Genomic DNA, 23,330 nt, shown 5'->3' with positions numbered 1-23,330 from the left:
TCACTGCAAGAGGAGAATGCGGACTTTCAACAGCATTAACACGCAGCTGAAAAAAACCCCTGCCATTCAGAAAGGGAAGTGTGCTATGTATAACAGTTCCACAGCTATCGCAACATCTCCCCCTGCTGAGACTCAGAGCCCCCACGCTATGGAAATATCTGAAAATGGCTTTGGTGGACTCCCATGAATGGGGGAGTGGGGTATACATTGGAAGCACTCTTCCGCTCCATTATATTTGTCCCTCTCTATGCCTCACAGTGGAGGCAAACACAGGGCTCTAGGCTAGGAAAAATAATCCTGAATTTACCTTTGGAAATTAATTATACAGAGCTATACTATGAGACATTTTAATGCCATTCTAAGCACGAACTTCAATACTGACCTTGAGAGATATTGCTTAAAGACAGAATTATATTGAAGTTTTTAAAAATACATAATATAGATTTATAAAGGCATGAAGTCTAACAGGGGAACAGATATTAAAACACTGAGTAAATAATATCACCCATAACTAAAAATCAAAATGAAAGAAGAAAATTAACAGTAGGGAAAAGTTTGTTATAAGCTACATGCAACTCCCTTGGCCTATCAGTGAAGTTGCAATCGTGTAACTGAAATCATAGTTTGCCCAAACATGTTTAGTTACATATACCTGTGAAAAATGACTATATGTTTCGAAGTCCATTAACATTAACAAATCTTACAAACATCCATTTTAAGGATGCCACAACAATAAGCTCTATATTACAGGCACTAAAGGTCTGAGGAGTTATTGATTTTCATTTTAGCCATTAAGGCACAAAATAATATTTTATTTACTCTGAAATTTCAGGATCCATTGTAGATTCTCCTAATATTTAGAGGCATGGACCAGAAGACAGACTCAGTTCTGATGATACTTTGAGTTCTGAGATATTTCCACAATGAGAATTAAAGACTTTAGGATAAAACCCAGCTCCACTGAAGTCAATGGGAGTTTACCATTGACTTCAATGAAGCCAGTATTTCTCCCCCCTAGATTCACATTGGAATTCATCACCACGTGTTATAGTTTAGAACACATTCAACAAGCATCTCATCTAGTAACCAGTTTATTAAGACGACTGCTATAGTTGTGACTGTAATTTATAATATAACGTATTGGTCTGTAAAAAACCAGATCATTGTTAAAATGCCTCCCTCTAGCCAATGATGCTACACAGTTCTTTTTTATTCATCTTTACATTGAGACTGACTCATATGGCATTGAACTGTAGCTCTCAATACAAATTAAAATATTTTGAATATTTAACACATTTTTTTTCTCTGAAGATTTGCTCATATGGATTTCCATAGACGTGCTGCTTGGCAGAAGGGCAATACAACTGTAAACAGAAGCTTTGAAGTTTTAATGTTTTTCCAGATGCAGTATCATACCAAGGCCCTGACCACTTAAAAGAGATGAAGTATCCTGACCTGATTCCAGTTTGGATAATCCCAATATCCTGGCCTAAATTCCCTACATTCAACTGCATATAGTATTTAATCTCCTGGTGCCAAATCCTGGGAAGAGAATCAAAGCCTAGGTAAAGGGTTTTGTTCCACATGAATAGTATCTCTCTGGGGAACAGAATCCTCAACCTCAAGCAGCCAGGCTGTCTGTGCTGCTGGACCAAAACAACAAAAAACACAAAACAGAGAGCTGGTCTTTATTCTCCCTATATTATGGATTTGGCCCACTAGATGGGTGCAGCATACTGAATCACTGGCCGCCTACCTAAGACACAGTCCTCTCACAGAGAGCTTAAGGGAAATGCTATGCAAGTTTCTCTCTGGGGATTATAGGAAGTGTACAGACGCTTCCGTTTCTGCTGGCCCCCTGTGAAGCAAACACACAGCTTTACAGCTGTTTGGAGAATTTTTACCCCAATTGTGCCTGATTTTTTGGTCCTAGCTGAAGTGATTCCTGTATATGTAGTTTACAAAGTGCTCTGGGTTCCCTTGATGGATGAAAGGGGTGATATAATGTAAAATATTATTTGATATTATCTAGTGAATTAGTTGCCATTTTCATAATTCAGACCTCATTTCAGTACAGAGAGTGTTTCCTTACAATACCCATTTTATTCTTTATCGTGACATGCCTGTGACAGCTATAGTTATTGCTTACATGATAAACTAATATTAGGAATGTCTTCAGTGCATTTTTAGCTAGGTTTTATTGTGGTTTAGCTGCTGGGAATAAGTAGAAATAGGCAGTCCAATGGAACCAGAGTTTTCTGCAGTCCATTGGTGATGCACGGATGACAGTTCTACAGCATGATGTTGAATGGTAAAGGGGAAAGGATTCATAATAGAATATTAGAAAGATATTTCTACTGTTGCATACAAAAATTCAGACCTCACATCAATTCAGCCTTGCAGAAAGAAGTGCATTCAGGCAACCACGACATTAATTTCCCTTAAATGTAACTGAGCTACAATCCCAAAAGTAAAGAGCATCATCAAATCACATAATCCATAATACTCGCAGATTAATTTAAAATAATTATTTTTATGCAGGACTTTCAGCCCTGGATTAAATGATGCCTTTAGGCATTGGTTTGTAAAACAGTAATTCCATATTAAAGACAACTTTTAGTATAATTCTTCATTCGAACCTCATGTGGTTCTCTCTCCCACCCTTCTCTCAATTTTCACTTAAGTCATCAAGATGTGTATATGCCTAAATTGGCTGACCATGTGGTGACACGGCTGAGACCCTTGTTCTTCCCCCATTTGCCATCCTTATACTTCAGGTGATGTCCAAAATAAGAATGTAAGTTCTTCAAGGCAAGGGCCATGTCTTTGTATTTGTTCTGGAACATTCCTAACATGCTTCTGCCCATAATGACAAAAAAATCTATATTTCTATAGATGTACTTAGTGATACAGTGCACACAAGAAAATTCTCACAGAATATTCACATTCTCAGATGACTCATTAAAAACATTTGAAACCATGGTAATTAGCCCTCCTAAGCTATACAACTAATTACTTTTAAATGATATTGCAGATGTATTATACCCTTTGCTATACTTTGCTTTTAGTTCCTCACTGTCATTTTAACCTCTGAGACACCACTAATTTCTTTCTTCTACTCATCTCCAAACTGTATTTCCTAGAGGCCACCTCTTCTGTTTTATTCTGTTCAACTCATTTCCTGTTCCTCTCAATCCAGATTCTCTGTTATCTAACCAAGCTCCATGTGGGATTTGAAAGTAAGTGTTTTACAAAATATCTAAAATGTGTTCCTCTCTCACTCTAAAAGATTTACTTGGATACTGATATAACTATGTGGGTTGACACCGCCCCAGTATCCCTCTTATCACTACACAATGTAGCCCGCAGCAGAGGGGATGAAAGGCAGGTATCGGAATCCAAATAGGGACCATATATCTCAAAGAACCTTCAGTTACAGATAAGTAACCTCCTCCTCTTCTTCAAGTGATGGTCCCTATATGGATTCCAGACGTGGGTAATTAGCAAGCAGTGCTCAGCGTGGAGATGGGTGAGAGGACTTGCAAGAAGTTACAATCTGAAGGACAGTGTGGCTGACTGCTGCATCTGCTATTCCGCTGGGGCAAGAGCATAGTGAGTGGTAAAGGTGTGGACAGAGCGCCAAGTGGCGGAATGCACCAGTTCCAGAGTTGGACAGCTTCTGCACATAGAGAGGAAGACATGGAGCCACCTTGCTTGTTGATATAGACAACTGCTACCATGTTGTTGGATAGCAAGAGTGGAAAGAATGCCTGACAGACAAGACAGGCAGTTCTCAATTTCAGGACATTAACATGCATCCTGACCTCTCTCGGTGCCAGAGGCCTTGGGCTGTATGACCATCCAGTTGGGCACCCCAACCAGTAAGGCAGGAGTCTGTGGTGAAAATAGCCCGGGGGCTGGGAGATGTAAACCAGGACCTTGCACAGGTCAGTACACCACCTGAGGGAGGCCAGGACGATCTGGGGGAGCAGGACAGGCTTCTCTAAGAGGTTTGTCTGCAGTTTGTAGATCATCCAATCAGCTGTTTTAGCAAGCTAAGAGCACCAAGGAATAGGGGGTTCTGACTCTGGCTATGCGGCAGCAAGAGGGGACTGGAGCAGGGTCAACCCGCACGTCCTCTTACAGCCACAGATGCAAGCACACGGACAACGCAGGACGCAAATGTGGGTCAATGGACACTACAACAAAACTGTTCTGGCTCTGGCGCATGGCATACATGCGCATCCACCTTTGGAATTCAAATAGGGACCATTACTTGAAGAAAAATATATTATTTTCTTTCATCTCATTCTGGCACTATTTATACTTCCTTTATCTTAAAGAAAACATACCAGGAAAATAATGCTCCTACATATTCAAGTATGGCAATGGTATTTTTCAAGCAGCGGCAAGCTTTTGGGGCCCTATCACTTGACCTGCTGTCCGCAGTTACACAGAAGCTTGTCTTTTGTGAACTCCAAAAGTATAACTGGGTTAAAAAAATTAGACAGTTCATGGAGATCCATCAATAGCTATTAGCCAAGACTGTCAGGGACACAACCCCATGGTGTTTGTGTCCCTAAACCTCCAACTGCCAAAAGCTGGGACTGGATGACAGAGCCCGAATCACTTGAAATTGTCCCATTTTGTTCATTCTCTCTGAAGCATCTGGCATTGGCCACTGCTGGAAGACAGGATACTGGGCTAGATGAACCATTGGTATGACCATTCTTATGTTCTAAGAGGAAAGATAAATCATGAAAAAAAATTTATTTTCATTTTCAATATTCCCTGGATTTATACACTGAATTATTATTTTTTTGATAGTTTGCATTTTCATTTGCACTATTACTGGTGGAATGCATAGCAACCTCTATATTAAGATAGTCCAAGCATTTCCATTCTGAAAAGGGCATTTTCAATTTCTTCTTAACTTTGCATCTTTTCAGTTGAAATTTGGTATACTTGTTCTCAGTTATCTTTTTCCTGAAAATTTCACCAAAAATAAATGCGCTGTTTTCAAACATGAAAGAGTATGGGAAAAAAGAGGCTTTTGTATTATTAATCTTTCTGAACTTTTTATGAGATGCTCTTAGTGCCTCAGAGGATGGTGATGGAAATACAACATTTTGCAGATACATAGACCCTGATCCAGCAAAGCATTTAAGCATATTCCTGTTTCTGTGATCAGGGCCACAGAAACCCTTTCTCTGATCAAAAGCCCACTTAAGACAATGGAAAGAATTCTATGGGCTTTGTATCAGCCCCATGTTTCTAGATTACAGATATGACTTTCAGTGATCGAATAAAATCACTCATATTTGGCAGAATAGAAATAGTTCTAAAAAATTCACCCATGTGCACTGGTTTATGTTTTACAACAACAATCTATCGTTGTTCCATGACTATGCACACCTGCATAAATTAAAATCAGTGGAAATTTTCCAACAAGTAAATGATCTCTCTGCATTCTATGATTTGTTCATACATAAGGAAGCTGAATGGAAACAGTCTGTGAATGGATATATGGAATGAGGCAAGGGGTTCAGCCTCAATGATCACGAATTCAGTATATTGAACAGCTTTCTGCTTCTGTCTAGCAAATAGCTGCACATTTCTCATGTGATTTTCAAGTTGCTATGTTCCTTTAATATGAACTGAATTAGTCCAAAGTAGAGCGGCGTGAAATTTTTTGGACAAATAATTTATTCACCAAAAAAATGTAGTTCCAGTTGAGTCAAAACTACGCATGAATTCACCAAATAGTTTAAACTCTAAAACATTTTTTGGGACTCAGATGCAATTGATACCCTTACAATTTTTACCCCAGTGATTAGAGCACTCACCCAGGTTCAATTCCCTCCTCTGCTTGATGTGGAAAAGGGATTTGGACTTGAGTAACCCACATTGCAGGAGAGTGCCCTAAACTGATGGGTTATAGCATGGGTCTCTTGTTGTTTTTGCAAAGTGGAATAGCATCAACAGATCAGTGGAGGAGCGATTTGAACATGGATCTCCCAAATCCTAGGTGACTCCCCTAATCACTACACTGTAGAGTAATTCTCTCACTCTGGCCCCATGACTATTCATTGTCATTATGAAAGACTATGAAATTGCCACTATGCATGATAATCAAAACTCATGGGGCCATAGAGAAACAAGTTTTCCTTTCATTTTTTGGAACCAAACAACAACAAAAAAAATCTGTTATTTACTCAGCTCTAATCCAAATAATATATACCAAAAAACATATTAAAGGCCAGAGTTAAGTCCTCTTAGCAACCTCCAGGAGTGCAAGGGCCACTTAAAACTACCCTAAAGTTGGGGATTTTCCTAAAGCTAGAGGAATTTCACAGTGATTTAAAGCTAGCACAGCTGGCTTTATACCACCTACTCTACACCCTCCAGGCAGAAAGCACTCCGAACTGGGCTACAGCAGAGATGGTCAAGACACTGGTGTACTGAGTTAAACACTGTGACTAATCTAACTTCCACCAGGGGTCAGTTCAATCCCAGGACCCTGGGAAGCGTAAGATAATTTAGAATCATCTTTCCCACTCCAGCTACACATGCTTGGCACAATAAGGATCCAGCCCAAGATTTCTGATGTTATGAAAAACAGGACTTAGCAACTTGAACTAAACTTTTCTTCAGAGCAGGAATACAGAGAATGCTCAGATATCTGGCTTATTCTTATAATTGGATGAATATCTTCAAGAATTATTATTTTAGTTAAGCAGTAAACAGTGTCAGAATGTGCATTATTAGGCTTCCATATTTCAAGTGCTTTGTAAAGCACAAGGGCCAGGGCCAGATTGACCTGTCACTGAGTTCTAGGCCCCTACTTTCTTATGGCTAACAACAAACAGCCATGCAAGTACACCCACCATGGCCAGGTTACAGATTTGCTGGAACCAGCTTCTCAACCTGCTGCTGCTCAGGGCACTCCTTACCATGCCGGAGGGGCAGCCAAGCCAAATCTGAGTGAGTGGTGTTATGACCTGGTGCACTGGATTGCAGAACAATGAGATCAGCCACTCATCTGTCACAGTGAGCAACACCCTGAGCAGCAGCAGGATGAGCTGCCGGTCCCAACAGATCCATACCATAGCTAGCCCAGTCATAGTGAGCATGATGCTTGTTGCCACTCCTCCCTTTCCCCCCATGAATTTGTGTCTTAGCCACATGCCAAGATTTCCTATGTGTTAATCCGACCCTGACAAGGACAGGTGCTTTTACAGCCAAATACTGCATATCCTGGTATGGCATATTACAAATAATGTATTTATCCCAAATCCCAAAATGTATTTTATGTTGAAAAAATACTATTTACTATTATGCCAGAAAAAAAATGCTAGAAGTTGGTGCAAAGTTGTAATATCACTAAGATTCCAATCAACTAATAAGAACTTGACTTTAGTCATGGCCCAAGTTACCTCTCAGTTACACTGATGCACTGCCAATAAAAACAATGGAGTAACACGGGATAACCTGAGAGGAGCATTTGACCCTCACTGTTTAAAAATACATTCCATTCCCTATCAACACATAGTTCACTAATGCTTTGTGACAGAGTTCCTCCTCTACCTTGGTGTGTCCTGCGCTTATTGGCAGATTTGCTCACTTCAGTGATCTTCCCCTCTGGTGGAACCTACAGTCTGGGTCAACTCCTCTTGTGTCTGATCAGGAGTTGGGAGGTTTGGGGGGAACCTAGGCCCGTCCTCTACTCCGGGTTCCAGCCCAGGGCCCTGTGGATTGCAGCTGTCTATAGTGCCTCCTGTAACAGCTGCATGACAAGCTACAACTCCCTGGGCTACTTCCCTATGGCCTCCTCCAAACACCTTCTTTATCCTCACAACAGGATCTTCCTCCTGATGTCTGATAATGCTTGTACTCCTTAGTCCTCCAGCAGCACAGCCTCTCACTCTCAGCTCCCTGTGCCTCTTGCTCCCAGCTCCTCACACGCACACCACAAACTGAACTGAGCTCCTTTTTAAACCCAGGTGCCCTGATTAGCTTGCCTTGATGGCTGCAGGTGTTCTAATCAGCCTGTCTGCCTTAATTGGTTCTAGCAGGTTCCTGATTATTTTGGTGCAGCCCCTGCTCTGGTTACTCAGGGAACAGAAAACTACTCATCCAGTGACCAGTATAGTTGCCCTCTACTACTGCTCCTGTACCCCACTGGCCTGGGTCTGTCACAGCTTGTATAAAGCATTTGAGATCCTCAGATATAAAAATTGTTCTCCTATCCTTATATTAAGCATACACTTACAATTAGAATGTAACAATCTATAACTGTTGAATTAATATTAACTAGCTATTAAATATATATTAATCCTCTATAACTGGAACCTTAATAAGACATGTAACTAAAGAACTGCTATTGTTCCCATTTACATACAGAAACAGGATGCCACGGATGTTCCAGACTATTTGCAGATAAAATTAAGGACTGATGTATCATGAACGCCTTTAGACTTTCCGGGCCAAATTTCCAAAAGGCCTCTACCTTCTTTCCATTTGAATGTGTATAAACATCTTCACCCATAGGTGGGCAGATGATAGAAATTACATAGGATAATTACACAGGAAAAAACTATTTGTGCAAATGGATTTTTTTACATAGAAATTATATCACATGTTTGCACAGAGACCCCCACCCTGCATCTCAAATCCTGATACAGGCTACCCCTTGTAATGCCCTGGCTGGGGCACCAGCAGCAGGGATAGAACCTAGGACATCTGATCAAAAGCATGACCTTCAGGCACCTCAACTGCCTGAACTAAAAGATCCAAGTCTGATAGCTCAAAGGCTTTATCAGATTCAAGCTCATATGTGGTCCAGCCATTAGAGGGGGAAAAGGGACAGAGAACCACACTTTGTAAGCATGGATTACACACTAGTGTTGAAGGCCACTTTTTGAAAGTTTGACCCAGCTGGCTTGAAATAGTTCAATACATTATTTCTTACTAAATGTAAAGTCTGGAACACAAAATAAAACATTGTGCTGAAAGATTTTTTCCATAACATCTATAACCATTTAAATTTATATATTCTGAGGCAGCTGTTCACCATTTTAAAATATTCAGCACACAGAGAATTTGGAGCTCCATAAAATGACACCAGTTACCAGTATTAACAATTATCTTATTGCCATGCATTGCAAAATTACAACGTGTGCACTGGAAGAGACAGTGAGGTTTTACAGGATGGACTTAAAACATCAGATAGCAAGGCTCAAAATTGTAAGGCAATAGTCAGAATTTTCTAGGGCTTAATACTACAATAGAAGTAATAATTACAAAAGAAATAATAATGAAAATCATTTGTGTGTGTGATTTTTGATGGAAAAATGATTCCGAAATCACCAGGCCCTGCCTGATAATGTAACAGCCTCTTTTGAGCCCTGCAAGTTGAAGTGTTATGACACATACAGGATACCAAAACAGACAGGTTAGAATTAACGACAAACATGGAATATTTTTGATCAAGCAAATAAAAGAGAGAAGCACATACCCATTTTTCCACATCAACTAGCTGTCGAAAGAAAAAGCAAAAAAATCAGTCATCTATATCTTTGAATTTAGTGAACCACAGTTTCACATTTTCAGAAATCTCTAACAGGGATGAGTAAAAAGAAGCCATTGCCTATTTATCTCCCCTCCTCCCCCATATGCCAACAGCTATCTTTTTCAGAATATTAATATCTGCGAAGTACTTCAAATTTTGAAAGCCTAAAATGTCGACCATAAAGTCTGATAATTAACTATAAGATTAACGCACATTTGGAGTTTAATTAATTCAATACTAAATTCTAGAAAACAAATCTAACTGTATTCTGAAGTACGCAGCAGGCTTCCACACTAAAGAATCTGCCTGTTCTCCCCTCTGTGTCCTCATCCACAACAGCACACGTTTTGCTTCAGAGGGTATAATGGCTTCCCTCCAATGTTTGTCATTTTAAGGGGATGCTATTATATAGAAAACTAATATGGGAGGAGGGTATAGCAACCCTCATCTCTGCACCAGTCACCTGGAACATATAATTCCCAACATCAATGGACATTATGTGCAAAACAGTAGAAAACAAAAGACCAAAGTGTCATTTTATACACATTTTGGCAGGGGGGGGACCTGTCTTAGTCAATCAGTGTCAAAGTTTAATAAGGCAATTAATTTAAAAATTATCACCTTGTAAAATGTTTGGGCCCTCTTTAAAGTTTCAGAAAGACAAAGGACTGTCTACCGAAATACACTGGCTGCCACTAAAAAAAAATTAGTACGTCACCAAACTACCATGTCTAAGATAACTCTGTATTTCCTTATACTTAGAATAAAAAAATACTGCAATACAGTATATCATATGCTCTAGTGTTTTACTCCTAACTAATGCTGATCTTTTGTTAATGGAGACCACTGTAGTAGTTCTTTATCATTTTCACTGGATACTTTAGAGCAAAAAGAGTAATTTTAAAAAAATGTTTCGGTTTCTTATTACCCAAGGAATCCCTATGACATAATGATTGCTCTGGTCTCAAAATGTAGGTTTTATTACAAAAGCTGTTTAATAAATATCAAATATTTTCTTTTTATTATATATCATTTCAATTATTACAGAGTTTTGGATTTCGAACACTACCACATTCCACTAGTGGAGAAGAAACATTGTTATACAACTTTCAACTTGTCATTCGTTCTTAGTTTTCTAGGATTTTGACTGTTTGGATTGAGATTCATTATGAAAATTCTATGAATTGTCAATACTATGTATTATCTTAACTCTGGGTTTGTTATCTGCTGCAGTCAACATTAAAGAAGCCTTTCAAAATTATGCTATGTTTTTAAATAAATTAAGAAGGACAAGAAATAATGACAAGCCATGCTATACAAAAACAGGTAAGACCTAAAGCCAAAAGAAAGCAATAAGACAGAAGATGTCTTACTAGATGAAAAGGAATAGTCAGGTTAATTTCACTTGAAAGTTTGCCATTCATGATCTTGTTTTCTTGACATCTCTTATACTGAAATTGCACACGTGTGCTATTTTGCTTCACAATCAGATGGAAAGTTGATGCAAGAGAGCTAAATTAATTAAAGCTATATCATGTTGCCATGGTTCTTCTGGACGTTTTCCTGCTAATCCAAATTTTACTTAAGTGAATTGGGCAGCCAGAATTGTTTTTGGGAAGGCTGTGAATCCATTTAAAGCTCAAGCTGCATTATTACTTGTATTAATCAATTGCCTCCTTATTGCTGACTTGTCTTTTTGTTTTATCAGACGGCAAAAACATTTTACAGTTTCAAGAGTCAAGCTTAATTTTAGACCACGTTCTGAGATGCTGCAGTACACACTGTACCCGTGTACTGGTGCTCGCAAAACCCTCCCTTTGCAAGTACTTACAGGCTTTTGAACATGCAAAAAGGACTTGTATAGACTGGTCTATGGGTGGAATTGCTTGATCTGTACACATATGTATATCAAGTTTTGCAAGCATAATGGCGCATGGGCAATTTTATGGATGCACCCCTGGGGCCTAACTTTGAGGGAATGACCCTTAATCTAGTGTAAGAATACACATACTTTCACTGGAAATCCTTCCATTCTTAACTATGGCCAAATCCTGCAGCCTTTAGTCCTTACTCAGGCAAAATCATCACTAAAACCATATTACATACACTTATTATTCTAGGAAAGCCTCTCATTTTTGCTATAAATAGTGAGAATGCTAGGGTGAAATCCTGGTCTTAATGAAGCCAATGGTCAAACTGCTTGACTTCAACAGGGTCAGGAAATCACGCTACTGTAGATATTGCAATATATTTTTCACAGCATGGTGATAAATACACCAGCAACCATTCTACACTAAGGCTACCATATTTCTAATGCTGGTGACGTCAAGGGAAGCTGCTGCAGGCTCAGTACTTTTAAAAAATCAAGCCACTTACGTAAATACCTCAGTACGGCCTTAAGAGCCTAACTTTTACAAATCTGGCCTGTAAATATTGCCATTTTCCTCTACCATTATTTATTACACAGGACAACAAATGCCCAATGAAATATGGAAGGCAATATAAGTAGTATTCGTAGACTCTGATGTGTATCTTACAACTTTTGCCAAAAGAAAGAAAATAGCATTGATGACTAATATGAAAAATGCTTAATGACAAAGGAATATTTCTTGAATGTATGTAGGAAATGAATTCTATTACAGTTATGAGGACGCTCTGTCTGAATTAGAAGTACAGTACTAGTTCATTAGAGAACATTCTCACCTGCAAATTAAAAATAAACTCATCTCACTGGAGATAATCACCTTCAGGAGGCCTACTCTAAGGACAGGAGTATACGATCACCTCCTGCCGGGATTCAATATGTGTAGTGCTGTAAACAGCAGAATGAGGTTCCAGGGTTATATTCTATGACTCTGTGGGGTTGGAATTAGAGCTAGACAACATTTTTTTGTACAAATTTTTTTTCAGTGGAAAATACAGATTCAGCGACACTAACGTTGAGCATGAGTCCATTTTGCTGAACTGTTTTGATAAAAAAAATTTCAACATTTTTTAAATGAAACATTTTGATTTTTCAGTTCAAAGTGACTTTTTATTTCTAATGAAAAAATCAAAACCATTAAAAATTATTAAAATCGAAACAAAACCTTTCAATTTTGTCAAAATAAAATATTTCATTCGACCCAAAAATAATTTTTGATTCACCAAAGAGTTAAAAGAATTTATTTTCAGTTCATTCCAAGTGATTTTTTTTCACAACTGACAATAAGACAAATATATATATATATATATTGGTTTTTCCAGACAGCTGTAGCTGGAATAAGGTTGATATTCCCATGAAGCATATAACATTAGGATTTGTACAATACTTTCTTTTCATGACCATACTGACAACATACTACAGAGCATTCACCTTTTGCGTGGACACACTTGCACAAGCACACTAAAGCTCTCCTGAAGGAACTTAAGGCTGTTTCACTGGTTTAACATGGTAGTTAGCTGCGGACTTTGCACCAGCCAATGGAATAAGTTCTATTTCTTGGCTTCTCTTTTGGTGTCCATGAAAGAAATCATCGTATTACCCAAGTATTCGTTTTAAATCTGTCAGGTCTCAGATGAAGGACTGGTTTTGCAACAGCAGACCACTGTGAAATCTCAAGATTCAATTCTAGGTTAATCAAACCTGAAAGCAATAGTCTCTTCAGCCAGAAAGGCATAAACAGTATCATCGCTACTATCTCATTCCTATCATTTGTATTGCTGTGAATAGCAGCGGAAAAGGTGAAAAGACATACAGCAGGGACCTTGCCTATTTTGCAAGAGGTCATTCTCCATCTCACCTCCTGGGTCTTGAAACAGGGAAACAAAAGAGCACTTTATTGTTTCCAGATGCGCACCAATAAAGAACCAGCCCACCAAACTGACGTCCCATGAGTGAGATATTTCTGGGTGTAGGAGTCACTCTGCTAATCCAATTTTCTTCTCCTCAGTGAGAAGTGCACACTCAGAGAGGAAAACTTTGCTCCACCCAAGATGAAACTTCGCTCTCAGAGATAAGGCTGATCACATTCTTCCCAGTGATTTATGAAAACTCTATCAGACATGTTGACTGCCATGACCTACACAGGTCTGTTATTTCTAGAAGGAATACTGCTTCAAGTCCTCAATGTACCATTGTGGTATAGCGGGTGGATGTTGTGCTCTCTCTTTTTGGTATTCATTCCCTGACATGAATTGGGAAGATCCCTTAAAAATGCATGATTCTCTGCATTCACCAGCTAAGAGAATACAGAATATACAACTGTGATGGAGTAGGGGCTGTCTGTGTGGGGAACGGGAAAGCAGGGGATGTCTTTAGGTGACGGACAGGTGCTGAGGCTGTAACCTGAACCCGGCAGGGGGGAGGGGGGAGCACCTGGGCGGAGGAGAGGGGAACAAAGGATTCGGCCGGCGGGAGAAAAGGCAGGACAGTTTGGGTTTGGGGCTGTGGGGCGGAATTCAGGGTATCCTAGCTGGGATCCAAGCACCCTGAACCCCCAGAAGGACTGGATGGAGGAGTCCTGACTGTGCCTGCAAGCTCTGCTGTAACCTGTGTTCCTGTTGTCCAATAAACCTTCTGTTTTACTGGCTGGATAAAAGTTACTGTGGGTCCCAGGAAGAGGGGTGCAGGGCTGGAACCCCCACACTCCGTGACAACAACTAGAGTTGGATCTCTTCTAATGGATGAGATAGGGTAAGATGCAGAGGAGAGACCTGGAATTATTGGACAGAACTCATATGAACTCTAGAACAGTGATTCTCAAACTAAGGCCTCCGCTTGTTCAGGAAATGCCCCTGGCGGGCTGAGCCCGTTTGTTTACCTGCCGCGTCCACAGGTTTGGCCGATCGTGGCTCCCACTGGCCGCGGTTCACCACTCCAGGCCAATGGGGGCTGCAAGACCTTCCCCTTGGCCTGGAGCAGTGAACCGTGGCCAGTGGGAGCCGTGATCAGCCGAACCTGTGGATGCAGCAGGTAAACAAAGCAGCCCAGCATGCCAAGGGCTTTCCCTGAACAAGTGGCAGCCCTAGTTTGAGAACCTCTGATCTAGAATACTTAAGCATGCCTGTGTGTGGGATCAGAAGTTGCAACAGGCTCCAATAAGAATTAATTTTCTGTTTCTGTGACACTACTTGTTTTCCTTTATGGCCATCTTTATCTTCTGTTAACATTCTTCTGAGATGGGATCTGATACCTGATAGCATTCATCCTCAGCCCAGGCCTAGGACTGATTTCTCTGGCACCATGTGAGTGTTCATCTTGGATCTAAGAACTATATCACTGTATGTGTTTGTTTCAGCTGTGTCTCTGTACAGAAATCTGGTCAAAAAAATTGTCTGGGAAGAGATTGATAAATTTTCTTCTTCCCTAAAGCTAATATTTCTTGCTACCGTGTTCCTGGATACCCCAGAAGCAAATGTAAGACTAAATGGCAATAATCAAAGCTTGGGGTGGGAGAAAAGAAAGGCTCCTATCCATCTGCAGAACAAAAATAATTGTCTGAGAATGGTGACATGGGAATGCTTTGAAGGTAAGCCTTCACTGAGAATTTATTTTGCTGTTTCAGAGAGGGCCCTGCTCTGTTTGTCCCCAATTCTGAGGGTAGAAATAGGATGTGGAGTGGGTTGCAATGTTCTGATCTAAAGTAGATGATGGATGATTTTATTCATGTCATGAATAAAACCCCTTCCATGGGTTGCTGAGACTAGGAATGGGGTAACGCTGTTCCTGCAATTCTTCCACGGTTCCATAGGGTACCCTTCTTGGACATAAGAATGTAAGAACAGCCATACTGGGTCAGACCAAAGGTTCATCTAGCCCAGTATCCTGTTTTTCAACAGTGGCCAGTGCCAGGTGCTTCAGGGGGAATGAACAGAACAGGTAATCAAGTGAGCCACTCCCTGTCGCCCATTGCCAGCTTCTAGCAAACCTCTTGAGGTTAGTGACACCAACTTTGCCTATCCTGACTAATAGCCATTGATGGATCTATCCTCCATGAATGTATCTAGTTATTTTTTGAACCCTGTTATAGTCTTGGCCTTCACAATATCCTCTGGCAAAGAGTTCCACAGGTTGACTGGATTGTGTGAAGAAATACTTCCTTTTGTTTTAAACCTGCTGCCTATTAATTTCATTGGGTGACCCCTAGTTCTTGTGTTATGAGAAGGAGCAAGTAACACTTCCTTATTTACTTTCTCCACACCAGTCATGATTTTACAGACCTCTATCATATCCCCCCCCCCTTAGTCGTCTCTTTTCCAAGCTGAAAAGTCCCCGTCTTTTTAACCTCTCCTCATACAGAAGCTGTTCCATACCCCAATCATTTTTGTTGCCCTTTACTAAACCTTTTCCAATTCCAATATATCTTTGAGATGGGGTGACCAAATCTGCACACAGTATTCAAGATGTGGACATACCATGGATTCATATAGCGGCAACATGATATTTTCTGTCATCTTATCTATCCCTTTCCTAATGATTCTTACCCTCATTTGATCAAAGCCATACGTAGCTCTTTTTGTTCCCGGACTGAAAGGACTTGGCATTAATCTAAAGTCTAATTCTGACAGCTGCCCTCTATTGCCTCAGAGCTATTAGCATTGCACTTGTTCTAGCTATGACTTGAAAAGAAGAATTTTTTTCTTGTTGCACTTCATTGGAATGCTTCAGTCTGCCATACAACTGGATTCCTTTCTATGGTATCTTGCAGAAGTCAGGATTGTATGTCAACTTTTCTGACTCTGAATAGCCTGAGTTTGCGATAGTGTTTCCCAGTATATCACTAGCTAGAAACTAATGTGTCTGCATTTTGAATCCCAAGGAACAAACCCCATATACCTGCATGAAACAGGTTTGAATGCCACTTCCCCCCCACCCCCGCACCCAGGGAGAAGACTTTACAATCATATACTGTTTAGGTTAAGGGCCCGTACCAGTATTTCTGTCCTGTCCACCCATATTAGTGTTCCTTGAGAAAGCATATGGGGGCACTTGTAGTGTTAGATCACAATTCATATTTGTTTGTTTATTCCTGGCCTGATGCCACCCAAAAGTTTTCATGCCTGAAGAAGAGGGCTGAAGTAATGCCTGCCTGGACTGAGCTGCCCGTGAAGGGCCTGCATCGTGAAGAGATAAAGCTCTCCTCCATTTAGAAATCACGAAACCCTGACTAGGGATAACAGCCACATTTTTGGTGGGTAGCAATAACACTTAAATTTGGACTAGTGTAGAGGCCCATTACTGCTCTCTCTAATGTTGGCAGCATCTGTGCTATATCCTGTGCCCTCTCTCCATGGTGTGCAGGGAAATGAAGCACAGCTGAGCACTGCAGTTCGAGGTGTGGTAGCTGGTGCAGGCTATAGGGAGATCTTCCATCTGGTGTGCTGCCCTTCTGGCTTCACTCCCCTAATGGAGACAGAAAGGAGCTGCTTGGCCCAGAGCCAGCATCTTTCTAATCCCACCCACGTCTTTTCCTTCGCAAGGGAAGGAGACAAAGGCAACCCCACCCAGACTGGGCTATGAGGCAAAACTTTACCCACAGAACCAACTGAGCTCCCCAACAAGACACTTGATCAGTCAGGGGGAAGCAGGATATGCAGACCCTTGCTTTCACTTCCATCCTTCCTCAGCCCAGATCACCCCTCGACGGGACATCAGCCTCTTCAAACACTTCACAACAGGAAGCGGACTGAGAAGACAGTCTCTCCAAAAATCAAATGCAGCCCTGGGACACAACTATGAATCAGACTGACACTGAACTTGTTAGTCTAAGATTTGAACTAAAGTTTGGAATTTCTCTGAGAAAAGTTCTGCAGCAGGAAGGGCTGGCTGAGCTTCCAGTTGTTGTGATGGCGTTAAAAATTGGAGGGAATTTTATGAGGTGGGACTTTCCTCTGCTGCTAATGACTGAAAGGTCTGGTTCTGACCCCAAGGCTGAAGTACCCATGATAACAGAACTGTGGGTATTACCACAAAGAAGAATGGAGAGCAGATATAAATCCAACATACTCTCATCCTCCACTCTTTTCAACTGAACACAGCAGCCTTGGCAACTGGGTACTGCATACTACAGATAAAGTCTTCATATTCATTAGTTTGCAGGCAGGGGCGATTATCAAAAGAAAATTAGAAAACAATGTTTTCCATTCAGATAGTCATGGAAACTAGGATTTTTTCATACACATTGAAATAGTGAAAGACTGCCAGTTCTCTCCATATATTTACTAAAGATGGAGCTGATTCATGAAGTTCAAATCCAGTTAAGATATGAATCCAACCTTCCCCCAAAGGGTTTGGCTAGGTTTGATGCTTCAGTTCAGCTCTTTTTATAAACAGGCCCAAAATACAAAGTTCAGGGTCTTCTCTAATAATTAACTGTAAACATTCTAATAATTGCATGACATCTTCTCAAAACATTCCCATTAAGAAGCCTGAAAATACGGGGTAAAGTCTATTCCTCTCACTGCTCAACCAACCCCTCAGAAGTCTCCTCTACAAAATCATTTTTGCGAAGACAATTATGAAGAGATGCAAAAGAGCCGACTTCTACACAGCGAGAGTGACAAAGTACGTTTCAGAGAAGACATCTAGGTCTTTACATGAGAGAGACCACACAGGCATATCCACTCCTTAAAATTTAGAGAGCTAGCCAAACACAGACAAGCACTGAGCTGCTATTATTCTGAGCACTATAATGGGATTTGATCACATGGATTGTTACCATTAGTAATGTGGCTAAATCCCGGCATGCTAAACATGTACCCTTTAGACTAGATTACGAAATGAGTGGCTTTTTCAAAAAACAGAACACCTTTGTGAAAAAAAAGATGGATTTAAATTTAAATCAGACAGTCACCAAAGTAAGAAGACTATTTGTGGCAGCCCAGTAGCGTTGGGCAGAGGGTGGGTAACAGATCTAACCTCCTTCCCCTTGCTGCAGTAGAAGGGCTGTCCCATCCATGACCCCCTAAAGTCTGGGGTGGGGGCAAGAGTTAGCAGACAGATATAAAATATTCATAAAATCATCAGCTACACTTGTATTCCTTCCTGAACCAATCATTTTCCTCCATTCTAAGGCTGTCAAGGCTGAATCCCCACCCTGTCATTTTGACTACAGAAGGTGAGGGCCTGCAAGGATTTTAAAAATTAATACTTGCCAGTCCAGGCTTGTATTAAACTCCCAAGGTTACAGCTTTTCTCGGACCTTGGCTTGGTAAGCACTGCTACAACCCAAATGCAGAAAACACCCTTCGATCCAGGAAGGAGCTGGGAATTCCTCCCTATAGGGTAACCTCAAGTCCTTTTACACACACCCCCTCCCCCGGGGAAGAGCTGAGAAAGAAAACAAAGGAAATTAGCTGTTGCTACCAGCTAATCAAACAACATGCACAAACCTCTTAGGACACCAAAAATCCAATCCTGTTCTTATAAAAGGTAAATTTTATTAAAAACTAAAAGGAAGAAAATATATCTGGAACTTAGGCTTTTGCTAGATTTTAAAAGAGCAATTCCAAAAATTAAGCACCCAAAACAGCTTTCTTGGGGGTTATTTTAAAGATTACAAGCAAACAAAAGCATCTGGGATTAACACAGAGAAGTCCACAAGCCTTAAAAAATAAACAGAAATAAACCTAATCGCGTCTTTCTAAACATTCCTAATTTACTTACATATTTAGGTTGTTAAAAGTAGTTCTAGATATTATCTGATGTTTTCATATCTGGTTCAGACTTTACACAGCATTCCTGCTGCCTGTTTCTTCAGCCCAGAGAGAACAACAGACAAAGGGAAAGTTTCTTTCCCAATTTTAAAAAGTTCTAGCCTTCCCATTGGCTCTTTTGGTCAGACGCCCACTTTTTTTTCCCTTCTTTACCTGGGAGACTTTTTAACCGTTTACAGGTAAAGCAAGTAGAGAACAGCTACCAAGAGAGATTTTACAGCTAACTGGCTGTCTGGGTGTCCATCAAAGGGAGCTACCCCCCAGACTTCATTTCTCACATAGGCATAGAAAGCCATTGAACTGTGTTTCACTGCATACAGGGAGTTCACATAGATCTTCCTCAGATCTTTCCCCCTCAAACACACACAGAGGAATCCAACTGACTTGACTTCCTACTGAGCCTTAAGTGACCAAGGAAGTGGGTCAGATTTTCCCCCTTTATACACAGGCTACCCTAGAAATGAAATCAGACATTAGTTTCCTGTTCAGTAGTGTGAAAAACAAGTCTTTTTTAAACAGGACAACCAGGAGATGTGAATAATTAGCCATGACTAGATGATTAGCTGGGAGTTAATAGGGTCATAATACAATTAGGTTGGGACACAGCTTTAAATGATGGGTGGCCATATAAAGCATTTGCCTGAAAAACTAATTGCTCTAGGAGTTGCAGTGAAATCTGTGAAATTAAAATTTCAGTCCTCTCCCATGTTAGGAAAATAGGTTACACTTTGTATGCATGTCCATGTACACTGCGGGCAATCTGACTTTGACATTCTGTTAATAAGGCTTGACATGGATTAAAGAACGTGCAAGAAGAGTCTGCCAATATTACTCTCAGCATCAAAAAGGGTGAAGATATGCTCACACGTTACAATTAGGACAGCCTATTTAAAAAGTCACTACATGAGTCTATTCTATAGCTGGTTAGCTTCTCATGTAGTCCAGAGAAGATAGTTTAATGCCCTGCTTTCAGAGCTCTGATTCTCAATACCTTTGGGGCATGAAAAAAGATGACAATTTGATTAGAATAGTTTACTACAAAATCATCATGCTTTTTACAGACCAAAACAATGGCATCCTGGAGAATGGAAACTGTTGCTATCAGAGGGGGAAATTCTGGTCTCAGATCCAGGAACAGACCCTGACTCAGCAGTTCTTAACATAGAACTGAGCAGAATAGCAATCAATAACAGTTACCATGTATCAACATCCAAAAGCTATCAATTCCACTCGGGGCCGGGGAATGTTACAAAAGGTATAATGAAAAATAATGGGATGAAATTAACGAAAGCAAAATTTAAGCTTAACAAGGGAAACTTAGGTTTCAGAGTAGCAGCCGTGTTAGTCTGTATCCGCAAAAAGAACAGGAGTACTTGTGGCACCTTAGTTAGTCTCTAAGGTGCCACAAGGGAAACTTAGTTTTTCAGTGTCCCCCTGGAGCACTGCTTTACCACATTATATCAGAATTCACGTTATAACGGGTCACGTTGTATTGGGGTAGAGGTGTTGTACTTTTCCTCTGCTGACAAGAGTAATGGTGAGAGTCAAGCGATCTTGGGTTCCATTCTAGGCTCTAAAAGAAAGTGGGTTCTAGGGCAGATGAGTTTGTGCCCACGTTCACCCCATTTTTTCCCAGTACCATTCTCCTCACCTAGCCAGTCCTCATCTCCACTCCTCAGGCTTTTCATCCCTCCTGGACAAGCCATTCTTAGTCCTCCTACCCCCCATATGCCTCATTTGATGTGTCTCTCTTCCCACCTTGCTTCTAGTCTCCCACCTTGCCACATTCCCTGTCTCCTGTAGTTCCCAATTCCAGGCTCCTTCCTGAGGCTTCTCATCCAAGTTCTGTCTCTCTCTCTCCCTCCACCAGTTTCTTGTTCCAATCTCTTTGCCCGGCCAGTTCCGGTTTTACCCCACATCCCAGCTCCTCATCAGATCAGTCTCCTCTCTCTCCTGACCTCCTTCTCCAGCCCCATTGATCCTCACTACTAGGCTACCTACCCAGCCAGTCCCAGTTTCAATCCCAACTCCTCATCCAATCTCAGTCTACCCCTTTGTCCCCATCTGCCTCCCCAGTCCCACACTTGTCCAGCCTCTCCCTCTGCCTGCCAGTACCAGAGTCAGTCCCCTCTCCCTCCTCTCAGACTCCAGTCCTAGTTTTTACTCCCCTTCAGCTGTTTATCCTAATCAGTTGCCCTTGCAGATCAAGCTCTTGTCTCTAAGAGCATCCCAATGACAGAAAATAACTAGTACTCTCATTGGTCTCATTGCGGGGGTGCTCAACATAGATCACTCAGTGAACATTCATATATTGGCTGGGAGCATCAGACAGACAGACAGACTACAGCCACAGAGCATTTTAAGGCACTCAAGGTTCCAGGGCAATAGGTGATAATCTCTCCCTGGTTAAGATTGGTCCCCAAAATATGACAGCCCTCTATCCTTTTGAATCAGGCAGCTTCTTCCTCCACATTACATAACCCCAGCAGGGGTGACACAGACAGCACGGGAGAGACAGTTTCCATGCTCTTAGTTTCTGTGTCCAGCTTTGGTTTGGCCCATAGCAGACCAGAGCTACAACTGCAAGGAAAGTCTTGCTCAACCGCGCACGGGAGAATTTCAGTGAGGACAGAATCACCAGGGAAAATAGCTGCTGAAAGAAGTTGCTACTGATCATGTACATACTGCCATTTTTCAAAAGCTTACAACATAATGAAACTTGGCCAGATTTTTATTGGGATGGAAAAAGCCATAGCCTTGACACAAAGGCCATCCCCCCAGCCAAATAGCAACCCTCTGCTCCAAAGCAGGAGAGTACTAGTTATTTTCAAATAAAACGTTCCCCAAATTCTTTAACATGAGCAAAACAATGTGTTTTTCCCTAGCCTCATTCTCAGGAACAGTAGAACCATTCTGACTAACGATTTTCCAAACAAGTTCTGCCTGAGACACATACAAGGCTTGGATAAATGCAACCCAAACAGTTAAAGTTTGGAAAAATTATAAGCAACTGAAAAAAGGGTCATATAACTGAAGGTGACAGGTAACCTTAACACTAGGCAAAGCTACCCTCAATGCTTTCATGATAGCTCCTCTGTTGTCAATATATCAAATCATAAGATCAATTCAGAGATGAGTCTAAGAGTCTTGGTTGGATCCATCAGTGTGTATGTTACACCATTTTAGCCTCCCTTAAACCTTATCCATTTACTCAAGTGTAACTTACTCACCCTTACCATATCCTCTCTGAATTTGTCCAGTGAGACCGTGTACAGGAGTCTAAATTGGGGTAACTCACAGACCAATGGCCCAGAGGAAGGAAATAGCACGAAAAGCATCTAATAGGAGGTGTACAATTTTGTGGACTAAAGTAGGCCACTCCCATTCTGAATTTATGCCATCTCCTGGCTCCTCAGCAAGTAAATTACCTGCCCATAGACTTTTATATCTAACTTACACCATCTTACATATAACCTCTGTATTTGACCTCTAAGCTTGTCAAGAAACTGGAGAAATTCAATAAACCTGGAAGAAACCAGTACTATTAAGCTGATGGAATCGCAAAATCTGTTCTGAATTGAGAGATAAAAGGGCTGTAAATTCAACTCATAAAACTCCACTTTTACAACTCTGAGAGTTGTCATGAATCCAAAATCCAAAACTGCTTTAAATACAGTAAAAAGACACAAGATAAGGCATTTGGGAAATTGCTCTTATTGCATAAAGCATTGGTTAATGTTTGCAGTCTCCAGATTCTCAGGAGGTTTGCATCCTGTGTTAAATCTAAAACCTCTAAACCCTTTGTTAAGTACAAAACCATTTCAAAGTATCCATTACACAGGAGATCTGTTGTTGGAAGGAGAGCCCCCTAAGTACACCAGTATATGACAACAGAAATTTCTTCTGCCTCACTGATGAAGAGAAATTGTATCAACTGGAAAGTGATTATCTTTAGATTGTGAATACTGCTCCCCCTTCCCCTCTAGTGGGTAAGTGTCCTGAAGAGTCTAGGTGACAGAGTGCAACTTTACCTATTGTACAAAAGAGTCTTCTGTTAGAGGAT

At 40.8% G+C, this 23,330-nt stretch overlaps 1 protein-coding gene across 3 annotated transcripts in view; it reads right to left on the bottom strand.

Moving 5' to 3' along the window:
* RYR2 (ryanodine receptor 2) overlaps positions 1 to 23,330 on the bottom strand; it is a 749,362-nt gene that overhangs the window by 495,244 nt on the left and 230,788 nt on the right. For all 3 annotated transcript variants that reach the window (XM_075064183.1, XM_075064184.1, XM_075064185.1), the window contains exon 4: positions 9,518 to 9,538. In XM_075064183.1, the coding sequence (XP_074920284.1) occupies positions 9,518 to 9,538 (21 nt within the window). The remainder of the gene's footprint in view (positions 1 to 9,517; positions 9,539 to 23,330) is intronic.

The sequence above is a fragment of the Chelonoidis abingdonii genome, chromosome 3, assembly GCF_003597395.2.
Source record: "Chelonoidis abingdonii isolate Lonesome George chromosome 3, CheloAbing_2.0, whole genome shotgun sequence".
Classification (NCBI taxonomy): domain Eukaryota; kingdom Metazoa; phylum Chordata; order Testudines; family Testudinidae; genus Chelonoidis; species Chelonoidis abingdonii.
Note: the sequence above shows the minus strand (reverse complement) of the source record. Positions and strands in the feature narration are given on the sequence as shown.